Source organism: Podarcis filfolensis, assembly GCF_964270895.1.
Source record: "Podarcis filfolensis genome assembly, chromosome: 3".
Taxonomy (NCBI): Eukaryota; Metazoa; Chordata; class Lepidosauria; order Squamata; family Lacertidae; genus Podarcis; species Podarcis filfolensis.
This window is the reverse complement of record NC_139606.1, coordinates 104380583-104394722: the sequence shown is the minus strand read 5'-3', so window position 1 is coordinate 104394722 and position 14140 is coordinate 104380583. Positions and strand designations below refer to the sequence as shown.

Here is a 14140-nt window from a genome sequence, read left to right as displayed (position 1 = left end):
CTGACCTGCGGGGAAAGCGAAGCTGCTCCATTGGAGAAGCGAGAGAGCATCCCTACCCTCTCCCGCTCCTGATTGGCTGACATCTCAAAAGACCGGGCGCCTCGCGCCGGCCTGTTGGCCTCGGCGTGACACGTTCCCGGACGCCATTGGCCGAGGGCTCCGGTTGTTATAGCTACGCTGCGGGAAAGGGAAAGGGGGGAGGTTCCCGGAAGCGCGGTGCGCGCTCTGGAGGGCTGTGGCGGCGTGGCGGCCTCTCGCGGGGGTCTCTTCCTCCCTCCATGGCTCCCTGGGGTCCCGCCGTCGCGCTCTGGCTCGCGCTGCTGGTAGGCCCGGCGCCTGGGCGCGGCGGGGCCATTGCCGAGGACAGCGAGTGGGTCAAGCTGCCCAGCAAATGCGAAGGTGAGAAAGGGAAGCCCCCCCCCCCAAAAGAACGTTATTGCAGAGCTGTGGGGGGAGGGAAGAAATCGGCGCCTGAGTTTTGATTTTCCTCATCCCTCCCTGCTCCTCTTTCCTTTCGTGTCGTGTGAATTATTATTATTATTATTATTCTTCATTTATTACCTTTGCATGTACAGTACTGTTTTTAACATTTGATTGGGAGCTGCCCAGAGTGGCTGGGGAGACTCAGCCAGATGGGCGGGGTATAAATAAATAATAATAATAATTATACCACCCTTCATCCAGAGATCTCAGGGTGGTTCACAGCATAATAATAATAATAATAATAATAGCAAGAACAGAAGCAAAACAAACCAATAACTCCCACCCCTCCCACAAACACATTTAAAAGGTCATAGAATGATGACGATGATGAAGAAGAAAAGCCTGCAGTTGGGAGCCTTTTTGGCTGAAGGGTGGGGCCACAAATGCCCAAAATAAAATAGTGGTACCTCGGGCAAAGTTCTTAACGCGAGGTACTATTTCAGGGTTAGCGGAGTTTGTAACCTGAAGTGTATGTAACCCGAGGTACCACTGTAAAGGGAGAGGGAAAGGGGTAGTCAAAAACAGGGGGCTGAAGCTTCCTATGGAGAAAGGCTGTAGCTCAATGGCAGAGCGTCTGCCTTGCAAGCAGAAGCTCCAAGGTGTGTTCAGTCCCCGCTGGCATCTCCAGGTAGGTCTGGGAGAGACTCCCTGCCTGAAATCTTGGAGTAGTCAGTGTAGACAGTACTGAGCAAGATGGACCAGTGGTCTGACTTGGAGTAATGAAGCTTCCTATGTTGAAAACCACATATTGCCCAGCCGCAGACGTCACTATATAAGGTTATAGGTAAAATGATGGGGAATCGGCGACACTCAGTATTTTACTGGGTGACAACTACCATGATCCCAGATCTTTCTTGATACTGGCTGTGGCTGTTGGGGGTTGGAGTCTGACAGCTTCTGGGGGACCACAGGTTCCCCTCCTTTGGCGAAGGACTTCCAGCACGAAACAATGACAGGCGTACAGGTGGACTAGCTTATGCAGGGGCACTTATATAAGGTAAGGCTGTCAAGAGTGAAAAGGGGATCTGAAAAGCGCCTTGTCACTAAAAATGGAACTTAACAAGTTAAAGAGGAACAGAGAGAACTATGAGCCGGAAGTTGCAGAAGAGGTTCACTGAAGTGAAAGCCGGAGTGGTATTTAGGTAGAGGGTTAGAGCTGCCTTCAACCTGCTGCACTGTTATTGGGGATCATCCCTGACCGTTAGGCTGGCTGAGGCTGATGAATCCAACATCATCTGGAAGACTGCTGTCAGCCCCAGCCAGCACAGCCAGTGGTCAAAAATGATGGGATTTTTAATCCCAACAGGTTTCCTATCCCTGCCTTATTTTCTCCAAATATATAAAGGTAAAGGGACCCCTGACCATTAGGTCCAGTCGTGGCCAACTCGGGGGTTGCGATGCTCATCTCACTTTATTGGCCGAGGGAGCCGGGGAGCCGGCGTACAGCTTCTGGGTCATGTGGCCAGCATGACTAAGCCGCTTCTGGTGAACCAGAGCAGCGCACGGAATCGCCATTCGCCTTCCTGCCAGAGCGGTACCTATTTATCTACTTGCACTTTGATGTGCTTTCAAACTGCTAGGTTGGCAGGAGCAGGGACTGAGCAACGGGAGCTCACCCCATCACAGGGATTCGAACCGCCAACCTTCTGATCGGCAAGTCCTAGGCTCTGTGGTTTAACCTACAGCGCCACCCACCTCCCTGCTCTCCAAATATACACCATTGTTTTATTTCAATATGGCCTGCACTGTAAACTCTGTTATCTGCTTACCTACTGCCTTTTGATCACCAATTAAAATATGTGAGTGGTTACTAACTGGTTCTTTTCTGTCCTTAGTGTGCAAGTACGTGGCTTTGGAACTGAAATCCTCCTTCGATGAAACTGGCAAGACCAAGGAGGTGATTGACACGAAGTACGGCTTTTTGGATGGCAAGGGATCCAAAATCAAGTACACAAAATCGTAAGTGAATGAGGCTGTTGAGAGACCCTTGGAGGCAGCCGTTCTTCACCTTGTACATTATTGCGATATCTTGGTCAGTAAGTAATTAATAGAGGGTGTTAACTCTCCTGAATCTTACTTTTGTCTGCCAGGATATAAAATGCAAAAAAAGTCACACCCATAAGTCACTTGCCATCCGTTCCTGCAAGGAAGGAAGGTTTCTTATTCCTTCTGCAGGATTAATTGAGCTCTTTGGTTGTGCAGTATGCAATTTATAGGACTCCCCCAACATGCAGGCAAAAAAAGTGACCTTTCAGTAAAGATTGAACACCCTAAGTCCCACTGAAATTTGGTGGAACTAACATACATAATTAGATGCTTTAGGTCCTATTCTTATATGTGCCTAGTTCTTATTGTGTTTTGTGTTTCTAGTCCATAGCTGTCAACTTTCAGATTTGAAAATAAGGGATCAGCAGCCTCACCTGTCCCAGGGACAGTCTACAGGATAGCTAACAATCCGGGATAGCAGCAGGAAACAGCGCTGGAATAAGGGAATTTTCCATTTAAAAAAGGGAAGGTTGACAGCTATGTTCTAGTCCTCAATGTTATATTGTGTTTCGAAAAAGGTAGGACAGGTAACTCACAGATTATGTGGGGTGAAATCCCATGGGTGTATGCATATACACTGTCTATTGATTGAGACTGTGGAAAGGCACATTTTCATAGTTTTGCTGGAAAGCTACATTCCAGATTCATAAGCACTTACTAGCGAAGTCCCATAACACATGGAAATTGATCTCAAGCAGTAAATTGTGAGTTGATAAAGTGCTGAGGTACATTCTACCAGCTGCTATTTTATACTTGTGTCATTGGACACTCATATAGAGATCTTGCCACTCACAAATACGCTTTTTTTGCCTGCAGGGACATTCGCCTTATTGAAGTGACAGAAAACATCTGCAAGAGGCTTTTGGAATACAACCTGCACAAAGAGAGAACGGGAAGCAACAGATTTGCAAAGGTTTGCAGTGTCTCGGGATTTTTTTTAAGAGCTACTTTTCTGCTTTTTGTTTTCTTTGCCTGTCTTGGCTCTTCCAGGATACACCTCTGAACTCTCTCACTTCCTTTTAGGGTATGTCTGAGACCTTTGAAACACTGCATAACTTGGTACACAAAGGAGTGAAGGTGGTGATGGACATCCCTTATGAGCTGTGGAATGAAACCTCTGCGGAAGTGGCCGATCTAAAGAAGCAGGTACAGCCCTTGGCTTCACACTTTGTGAAGGCCACATGACTGATGGCGGCACAGCAGTTCCAAGTAACTGGAGCTCCTGATTGATCTCCTAGAGCACCTTCACCAATCTGGGCCTCTCTGGATGTTTTGGACTACAATTCCCATCAGCCCAAGGCATCCAGGGAGCCCCAGATGGGTGAAGGCTGTCCTAGAGGATTCTCCTTTCGAACGGGAGAACTGAAAGCGAGAATTCTGCATCTAATGCTGAAACCACTGGCCTGTCAATCACATTTTTAGGGTGTGTTCCAAAGGTACATTTTCATGGATATTGGTGGGGGTGGAAAACTAGTGCATAACCTAGCTCAGGCACCCCCAAACTCGGCCCTCCAGATGTTTTGAGACTACAACTCCCATCATCCCTAGCTAACAGGACCCGTGGTCAGGGATGATGGGAGTTGTAGTTCCAAAAAATTCTGGAGGGCCAAGTTTGGGGGTGCCTGACCTAGCTGAAGCAAGGCAGGTCTGGTGATCCGTGGTTAGATGACAGGCTGCTGGGGGATCCTTTTCATGCCACTTTGAATTTATAGAGTTGTAGAGTTGGAAGGGAGGGTCACCTGGTCTGATCCCCCTGCATTGCTGGACTCTGAGGCCAGGTGAAATCTAAATGTAATGCGGCTTTGTCACAGCCAAGCTAGGGTTCATTTGCAGTGGCGATGAAGCTGTGGCAATGTGTGCAGACCTACCGGTGTGGTTGAAAACACCACAAGTAGATGTTTGAAGGGGGATTTCTATCTCTCTCTCTCTTAGTGTGAGGTAATGGTGGAGGAATTTGAAGATGTGATCGAAGACTGGTACCGGAACCATCAGGAAGAAGACATTTCCCAGTTTCTCTGTGCAAACCACGTCTTGAAAGGAAAAGACACCAGTGAGTTATGTTTCCTGGGAAGTGGCAGGCCTTGTTATTGGGGTCCAGGGATATGTGTATGGGCGGCGGCCATTATAGGCACATTCAGTTAACATGTGGCCGCCGATGTGCAGGTCCTATTGGATGTGGAAGAGGGTGGAACGTGGGGCGGGGGTTGGGCAGACTGGGCTTATGCGTGCTCCGCCAATGTACGTGGGGGCTGGGAACGGAACCACTGTGCAAAATGGTCACCACAGAACCATCCAGATGGTTTTCAGTCAGGAATGGGGAATATCCGCCCCAGGTGTTGTTGGACTTCAACTCCCATCAACCCCAGCCATCATGGCCAGCGGTCAGGAATGATGGGCACTGTAGTCCTCACATTAATTTATCACATTTCTAACTTGCCTGTAGTCCACAGAGCTTGGAGCTGCTTGTTGCTTTCCTTCCCTTGTATTTTTTTACCCTCACAACAGCACATTGAGAGCCGAGGGGTCGTGACTGACCCAAGGCTAGCTTGTGAGGTCAGTGGCTGAAAGCAATGATTTTGGCCCAGGTTTTCTATTCACCAAGTCATAGTCAATGTGCTGCCCTCCAGATGCTGTTGGACTCCAATTCCCATCATCCACCACCATGCTGGCTGGGGCTGATGGGACCCGGAGTCCAACAAAAACAACTGGATGATACCACCAGATGTACTCACTAGTAACCTAAACTGAATGGAAACTTTATCTAAATAAATTAGGTGGCAAGTGGAAGCATGGGAATGGCGACTGGAATTATGCGCAGAGGGAGGAGTGGAGGCATTGCAAAATCCCATAGTCTCCTTTTTCCACCCCTCTCCTCTCTCCAGGCTGCCTGACAGAGAAGTGGGCTGGCAAGAAAGGGGACGTGGCAAGTTCAAGGCCGAAGAAGTCTAAGAAGAAGGAGGGCAAAGGCAAGAAGGCTTCAAAAAGCAAAAAGAGCGGCAAGGACAAAGCAGGGCAAGAAGGGGAGGGTGAGAAAGCGAGTGTCCAAGAGGTCCCTGACCAATCAGAGGAGCAGGATGAAGCAAAGGATGCTGGGAAGGAGGCTCCGCTCTCACACAGGCTGGACGAACTGTAGGCTAGGTGCCAGCCACCAATGCTTTTCCTCGCGTGGACTCGCAAGCTTGTATTCAGGCCACTGAGAACTGCTTTCGCCCACCCGAGTTGCAAGATGGAGATTTCTCAGCTTCCTCGAGGGGGAAGTGCCAGGCTGTTCCTGACGGGCAAGGACCGTGGCCTTTCGAACTTTAGCCACCCAGTGTTATGGTGTCTCATCGCAGGTGCAGGGGGGGCCGAACCCAGCTAGCCCCTTGCCTGCTTAGAGGAGCAAGCCAGGCAGAAGGAGGGCCTGAAGGACTGGCTCCCTAAGTCTGCGTGGCTGGTGTTCAAAAACTGAGCCCGCTGCTTTCATCAGTTGACCCTCACCTCCACGAGCTTTGATCTGCTAAACGCAACTGGGGGGGGGGGCAGGTGGAAGGTAAGGAGAAAGTTGTAAGAGATCCAGGTTGGGTTGCAAGGCAGCTCGCCTCTCCAGCCCATTTGACTGAAGCCATGACAACCTCTCTATAGCCAGTGTAGCAGGCTCTCAACTTGGTACATTCCCTAAGTCGATTTTTTGGAAAGTCCTTCTTTTCATCATGCAGATCACTGCGTTTGCTTGGAGGGAAATAAGGGCGAAGGTACTATTTGTGTAAGGGCACTGTGCTTCTGTTGCGATATATTTTTGTTGGTTTGTTTTGTTTTGTTTTTGAAATACTCCTCACCTTAATGGATCATTTCCTGCAGTTGCTCCAGTCAGGAGAGAACTTGCAGGTTGCTGGTGTGTTTCTCTTGCCTCCCCTCCCTTAGAAACATGTGCTTTCTGTTGCTGCGATGAACATTCTTCCTGTTTCCATAAGTCCTGCAAAGAGTGAAAATAAAAGAGTTTTTGAGTAATTTGTGCTCCATCCGGCCCTTCCACTGGCTTGCTTTCCCCGCACTGCTATTTGAGTATTTACCTTTGTGAATCTTTTGAGGAAAAGGTTGCAGTACAGTCATAATAACCTTTGTTTCTCCCTTGGAAAATACATAGAGCAGAAGGAGGAAGTTGGAAGAGTGATGCTTTATTCCCTTTTCAGCTGTGTGATCTTTTCAAGGCTCAAGTTAATTCTGCTGGAACCAGGTTCTGGGAAAGTGATCTATTCTGGGGAGCCAGACTGATCCAGTGAAGAAGGAACCGACGGGCGCATGTGTGTCTGCAGCGCTTGCTCAAAAATCCTAAAAGGTTGGCTTCCCCTGGTGTAGATGGCCACTCTGTGAGAGGGACCAGTGGTCTGACTCCATATAAAGCAGTTTCTTACATTCCTTGGCTGGGCAAGTAGACCAGCAGCTGGCAGTCTCAAGGCTTTTTAAAGGGCAACTCAGTCCATTCTCATTTTTGTCAGAGCTTTTTAAAGAGATAGGCACTGTCCCCAGCAAATACCTGCCAGTCTAAAAGTTGGACGTTCAGTTAAAGGTCATTTTCTGTGTTGAATACTTAGGAGAGCTTTCCTGCAATTCACCGTGTGCTGCTTCTTCTGCACTTCCTCTTAAGCAAACAGCCTTTCCTGTCCTATATGTCTTTTGTCCATATACCTGGAGCGTTAAACCACAGAGCCTAGGACTTGCTGATCAGAAGGTCGGTGGTTCAAATCCCCGCAACGGGGTGAACTCCCATTGCTTGTTCCCTGCTCCTGCCAACCTAGCAGTTTGAAAGCGCGTCAAAGTGCAAGTAGATAAATAGGTACCGCTCTGGCGGGAAGCTAAACGGCGTTTCCGTGTGCTGCTCTGGTTCGCCAGAAGCGGCTTAGTCATGCTGGCCACATGACCCAGAAGCTGTATGCCGGCTCCCTCGGCCAATAAAACGAGATGAGCGCCGCAACCCCAGAGTCGGCTACAACTGGACCTAATGATCAGGGGTACCTTTACCTTTATTGCAGAAGTGTATGATTACGGCTTTTGGACATACAAGGTGCTGAATTTTGCAGTCACAGTTCTTTTTTAAAGTTCTATTCATGGTTTTTAATTATAACAAATAAACATTTCGGCAAAAGAAAAGAAAAGAATTCTTATATCTTAAATCTCCCACTTCCCTCCCTCTCCTTCTGCGGTTCCATAAATTTGTTCTCTTTCTTTTTCCCTGCATATCCCAGTTAACTATTTATTCTTTTTTCTCATCTATTTCCTATATGTTTTAGAAACTGCAAGTTTTTATAATTGCAGTCACATTTATGACATAATGTGAGTCCCATGCCACCTACCAGCTATGGATCAGAGGCAGGAGGGAGCAGTCTGGGTTTTTTTTTTAAAGTCCTCTAATGTTTATTATTTCTTTATTTAGATTTGTATGCTGCTTTTTGATATAAGCAATGCTCTAAGTGACTACAAAAAGAACGACAAAAAAGGAAACCAACACATCATTATGGTGGCAAATAATCACTTCAAAACATAACACGGCAATCCAGCAAATAACTCTCTAATCATATGAATGTAAAACAAATCCATGTGCCCTTTCGTAAGGAGGGATACAGGAATTCGTTGTTAAAATCAGCCAACTTTCTGAACTGGGGCCAGGGTCTTTTCAGTACTGGCCCCGACTTGGTGGAACGCTCTGTCACAAGAGACTAGGGCCCTGCGGGACTTGACATCTTTCCGCAGGGCCTGCAAGACAGAGCTGTTCCACCTGGCGTTTAGTTTGGACTCAGTCTGACCCTTATATTTTCCCTCCCCGTACAGTTTTGATCCATGGGCTACTTTTAAGATGCGGCTGCATTTTAAATTGCATTTTAACCTGTATTTTAAATTGTGTGTCCCCCCCCCCAATTATATTTTTATTGTAATTTTATTGGTGTTAGCCGCCCTGAGCCCAGCTCTGGTCAGGGAGGGCGGGGTATAAATAAAATTATTATTATTATTATGGGTCAACCTTTTCAATTCCAAGGTAGCTGGAGAGGTTAACCCCATATACGCTTTGTTCTCTGAATTATCTCATCTGTCCCGCTCTCCAAAGGCGTTTGGAAATCAAGGCAGAAACTCATTCTGTGTTCTTTATTTCCAGTGAGTGTGTTGTGTATATTTGGGGTGAACATCTTCCTGTGATAAACTCCTTGCAGGTGTGGTGCTTGCAAAAAGAGATGCCTGACTGTGCATGCAAGGTTCAGCACCTGCGTATGCCCATTGTGGCACCTGCCTCAGTCCCTGGCATTCTGGCAGCCAGCGCAAGTGGAGGGAAAGGAAGCAAAACCATTTATGGAATAAGCAACAGACGGTGCTAGTGAGATTGGAAATGCAAGCCCTACACCATAGCCTTGGTGTAACTACGGGTAGGACCTTGGTTCCCAGGCTGTAGATTATCTTCTCCAAGGAGGCCCCGTTAGCCCTCCTTTTCTCTTTTGGCAAGAGGTTAAAACTATCCTCTTGAGAAGCTCCAACAGATGTTCAATACAAGTGACCAAATGTGTTCGAAATGTTTGCTGTATTTTCCTTCGGCTGGCGTCTGTCTCGTTCCAAGAGACAGTGGAAGAGTGTGCCATCAGGGGTAAAACCAAGCCATTGGAGAGTTACAGTGTCTACTGTGGCTGTAAAGACTGATACGGGAGAGACATGTTTCGTTGCAGCTGTGGCAGATGCATTTAAGATAAGAGTTACAATTGAAAAGACATGACACGTAAGGGAAAAGAGATGGGGAGGGAAGAGGGGGCAGAGAAGCAAACTCAGGCACAGCTTCTGAAGGTTAAATAACAGCGCTTATCATAACCAGATGGATTATCATATCAATTAGTGGAAACCATAGAGGGGAGAATGCTCTTTTGCTCTGGTCCTCCTAGTGGGTTTTCTGCAGGCATTTGGTTGGCCACTCAGAGAACAGGACGCTGTAACAAATCATCAGATGAGCCATTGCCAAGATCTAGCTGACTGTTCTTAGGGTCATTTTCAACCTCTTTAATCATAGAGTTGGAAGGGACCAAGGGTCATCTAGTCCCACCCCTTGCAATGCAGGAGTCTCAGCTAAAGCATCCATGGTAAAAATGTAAAAGTAAAGGACCCCTGGATGGTTAAATCCAGTCAAAGGCGACTAAGGGGTGCAGCGCTCATCTCACTTTCAGGCCGAGGGAGCCGGCATTTGTCCACAGCCAGCTTTCCGGGTCATGTGGTCAGCATGACTAAACCGCTTTTGGCGCAATGGAACACTGACAGAAATCAGCACGGAAACGCTGTTTACCTTCCCACCGCAATGGTACCTCCTTATCTACTTGCACTGGTGTGCTTTCGAACTGCTAGGTTGGCAGAAGCTGGGACAGTGCAACGGGAGCTCACCACCGTTGAGTGGGTTTGAACTGCCGACCTTCCAATTGACAAGCCCAAGAGGCTCAGTGGTTTAGACCACAGAGCCACCTGCGTCCCTTTACCTTTTACTTCCGTTGATACGGACACTATACTTAAGTTGATACACCCTAGAATAGCATTAGTTTTTTTTGCTGCTGCAGCAGCAGCAGCGCACTGTTGACTCATGTTAAGCTTGTAGTCCACCAAGACCCCTGGATCCTTGTCACATGTACTGCTGTTAAGCCAACATATGGCATTCAAACACACGAAAACAGGAGGGAATGACCAAAGCACCATTTTCTCAAACCATTGGGGGGAAAGGTAAAGTACTCTCCCTCCCACTCAATGTTAGGAGTACATCATGCTTTGTGTATAAATTAGTATAAGACTATGGTGGCTGTTCAGAGTCTCTTGGTGGTTGAACCCCCTTCCCCTATTTTATCAATCAGGGGAATCGTAGCTCTAAAAATGTGTCTTCTGGTGTTCAACTGTTGAAAGGCAAATGTCTCCATTCATGTAAATTCCCATATCTTGGCTTGTCACAGTTTTAGGAGCTCTTTGTTGGGGTCGTTCTAATGTTTTCCTCTAGTATCTGCAAAAGCAAGAAGCATTTTTGAGGTTGAGTCTAAAAAGCAGCTGATGGCTTCTCACTCGCACGCCAAGCGAAAGATTTCTGTACAGTAACGGGCTGCTGTAGCCACTTGTGTGCCTGAATGAGATCGCTTGCAGGAGCAAGCCGGCCAAGCTTGCCCAGAAGGCGATGGGGCTTTGGGGCTGGAAAACACTCCCCCATCCCAGTGTCCAGTGGACAAATAGCCTGTGAGTGAGGGTTCGTATGAAACCAGTTAGAGAAGAGCAAGGGCAGATGCTGTCTTGACCAGAGAGGCAGGAATGTGGAGCAAGAAACAGACTGCTCTCCCAGTGCACCAAAAGTCAAGACTTGTGTGACATGTTAAGCAAAATACAAACATTCTGTGCCCAGCAACAGAAACCTATGCCTTCATGATTAACATCCACAGAGTAACTTGGAATCTCATAATGTCACCTAGTTTGGCTCTCCCTGCAGTAGTTTCTCTTCCTGGTCTTTTTGTTCAGTTAAATAAAAACAACAACACACTCCCATAAGAGCTACGTAATATTCTACATCTCTTGATGCCAGATTTGCAGCTGTGTCTTGCAGTGGGCATTTCCAGCTAGTCAGGTAGTGTCATGTAAAATGACTTCATACTAAGTATATTTATTTTTTTAATGAGACTTTTAGTGAGACTTTTTGCTGCTTGACTCACAGACACGTCTTTTGCTTGCAAAAGCTGTTTGTCGCAGATTATACTTTATGTGAAAACAAATGTGGGATCAGTTTGAAACAGGAGGCTTTGTGCGGTGGAAACGCCTTCTGAATTGCTCAAATCTGCTTTGATCTGTTATTATATTTATATATAGATGCAGATATATATAGCTTCTGGAAGCTTTTTATGCAATGCTCGGATTATTTGATGACCACCTTGTTTCTGAATGCCCCTTCGGTGAGAACTTTTAATTTTTTAATCAAGATTTCCCAACGAATAGCTGAAAAAATGTTTTTAAAATAACAATATTTGTACAATTCCAGACAAAGTCACCATATCAGGTGCAACAGAAGCAGGCACGTGCGCCCTGCCAGGCTGAGACTGTAGGCAGAACATGGCACAAATCTTGTCAAATCCAATTACATTGAAGAGCCAGTAAACATCCCAATGTATTAAACCATGGTAGATTTGAGGAAACAGTCATTATAACTGAACAACTTTCATAGTTTATAAGGATGGTTTTCATATTTATTATCATAAAGTCAGCATTACCCATGTGGAATTGTTAACACTATTACTTGGTGTTCATGACAGTTACGTTAATGACATGTGCCTAACTTTGATTTTTTAAAAATAATATATATATGAAAATTGCCTTTAGGTGAAAATAATGCTGTTATAATGATTTTAAACTATGCTCCATTGACAGAAGCCTGTCTTTCTTTCCCCCCCAGCAAATGTTACAGGGGTAAGAAGAAGAAAAAGCTGCAGGTGCCGTAATCTCAAATACAGGAGCCCTAGAACTTGACCTCTGATTTAAGGGAGGTGAATCAGAAACCCTGATGGTGGCTGAATATACTTTAGGTTTCACTTATTATTCAATTCTTGGCTCTGCAACCAAAAACCAACACCAAGCTCAAAGGGTTGTTATGCATTCCCTGCCCTCTCAAGCGGTTCATATAATAGAGAAGCCATTGCACTTGTGCTCAAGGTTTGATTTCACAGGAGGCTGCATCACACCACGTGGAACTGCTTGGCCGTGCAACGTTTTGCAGTACTCCCTTCTGGGCAACCTGTGGTGGGCAGAGCCAGAGGCAAGAGTGGGGGCGGAGCAACAAGGGTAAAGGTTACCTTTGTACATTCACTTTTATACACACACACACACACACACACACACACACACACACACACACTCCTCTGTCCAGGCAAGCAAAAAAGCATTAGCAAAGTTCAAGGGCACCTTCTAATCAGGCAAAACCAGTCAACAAGGGTGCAGTGAGTTATGTGGTCTGGGGACAGGGTGTTCCTAAGAGCTATATTAAGAGGCCTGTCTAGACCTGACCCCTGGGTTTAAGCTTCCCCACACCGATCTGTTGTTGTTGTTGTTTAGTCGTTTAGTCGTGTCCGACTGTTAGTGACCCCATGGACCAGAGCACGCCAGGCCCTCCTGTCTTCCACTGCCTCCCGCAGTTTGGTCAAACTCATGCTGGGAGCTTCGAGAACACTGTCCAACCATCTCGTCCTCTGTCGTCCCCTTCTCCTTGTGCCCTCCATCTTTCCCAACATCAGGGTCTTTTCCAGGGTCTTCTCAACACAGTCTTATTTTCTCATGAGGTGGCCAAAGTATTGGAACCTCAGCTTCAGGATCCGTCCTTCCAGTGAGCACTCAGGGCTGATTTCCTTAAGAATGGATAGGTTTGATCTTCTTGCAGTCCATGGGACTCTCAAGAGTCTCCTCCAGCACCATAATTCAGAAGCATCCATTCTTCGGCGATCAGCCTTCTTTATGGTCCAGCTCTCACTTCCATACATCTAACCCCTTGTTAATCTTTCATCACAGCAGATCTTCCATCACCTGCCATGTGAGCCTTATTTTATTTTTTAAATCTGGATTTGCCAGGGATTGAACCTGGGACCTTTTTGATGCAAAAAGCACGAGTTCTATCCCTCCTCGATCGCCCCCCCCCCAACCATCTCTCAGGACATCACTACAGCCAATGTGTCTTATTTTTCTCATTGGAAACTGGTAGGGTTGTGCCGGCAGCAAACATTGTCGCTGTTTAAATAGCGGCCGCTGGGTTTCACAACACATTTTTGCCCAGTTGCTTTTGTTAAATAAACAACACACTTCGTTTCACATCGGTGGTTTTGTCATCTCTTTCCCGATTCTTGCCAACTCTTGCCTCTTCCTTGATGATGCAGGTTCACCTTGATCCCCAGCTCCCCCCCCCCCATTCAAATATTAAACAAAATGTTGCTGCCAAACGAGCAAAGGTTGACCCTCTCAAAGCTGGAAGAGGGCCCTGGTCTCTAAGGCAGCGGGAGCTGTTCGGGCATCAACTTGAGAGAGGGGTCAAATCCAGGTGAATTCTACCTCCATATTGGTTGTGTGTGCTTGAAGCAAACAGGGATCACATCATGCATTAACCAGTTTTGAATGAGCACCTTGTTTTTAAAAAGCCGCTTCCAGGAAGAGGGTTTCTGCAAATGTCGAGTGCGTGGATTTGGTGCCTTCGAAGGCACAGGTGCTGCGCCAGCCCAACAAATTGGTAGCGTCGTCAGGGCTGGTGCAGTTGACAATGGCGGTTGTAATATGGAACCTTGCAAGACACGGGCTTTGCCGCTGTAGCCACTGGTAGAAACTGTCATCTGGATGCAGCCTTGACAGTGAAAAGCAATGTGCATATTACCCAGCCATCCTCCCATTGTGCCCATCTTCCATAATAATTTATATAATAATAATTTATTATTTATACCCCGCCCATCTGGCTGGGCCTCCCCAGCCACTCTGGGCGGCTTCCAACAAAACACTAAAATACAATAACCTATTAATCATTAAAAGCTTCCCTAAACAGGACTGCCTTCAGATGTCTTCTAAATGTCAGGTAGTTATTTTTCTCTTTGACATCTGGTGGGAGGGCACTCCA

At 46.8% G+C, this 14140-nt stretch overlaps 1 protein-coding gene across 1 annotated transcript; it reads left to right on the top strand.

The window, feature by feature from the left end:
- The first annotated feature begins 95 nt into the window (after positions 1-95).
- On the top strand, positions 96-6519 carry CNPY3 (canopy FGF signaling regulator 3). Its single transcript, XM_083605560.1, has 6 exons — positions 96-399; positions 2319-2442; positions 3346-3442; positions 3553-3675; positions 4462-4579; positions 5412-6519. The coding sequence occupies exons 1-6, from the start codon at positions 279-281 to the stop codon at positions 5660-5662; spliced, it is 834 nt and encodes a 277-aa protein (XP_083461686.1). The 5' UTR covers positions 96-278; the 3' UTR covers positions 5663-6519.
- The last annotated feature ends 7621 nt before the right edge of the window (positions 6520-14140 follow it).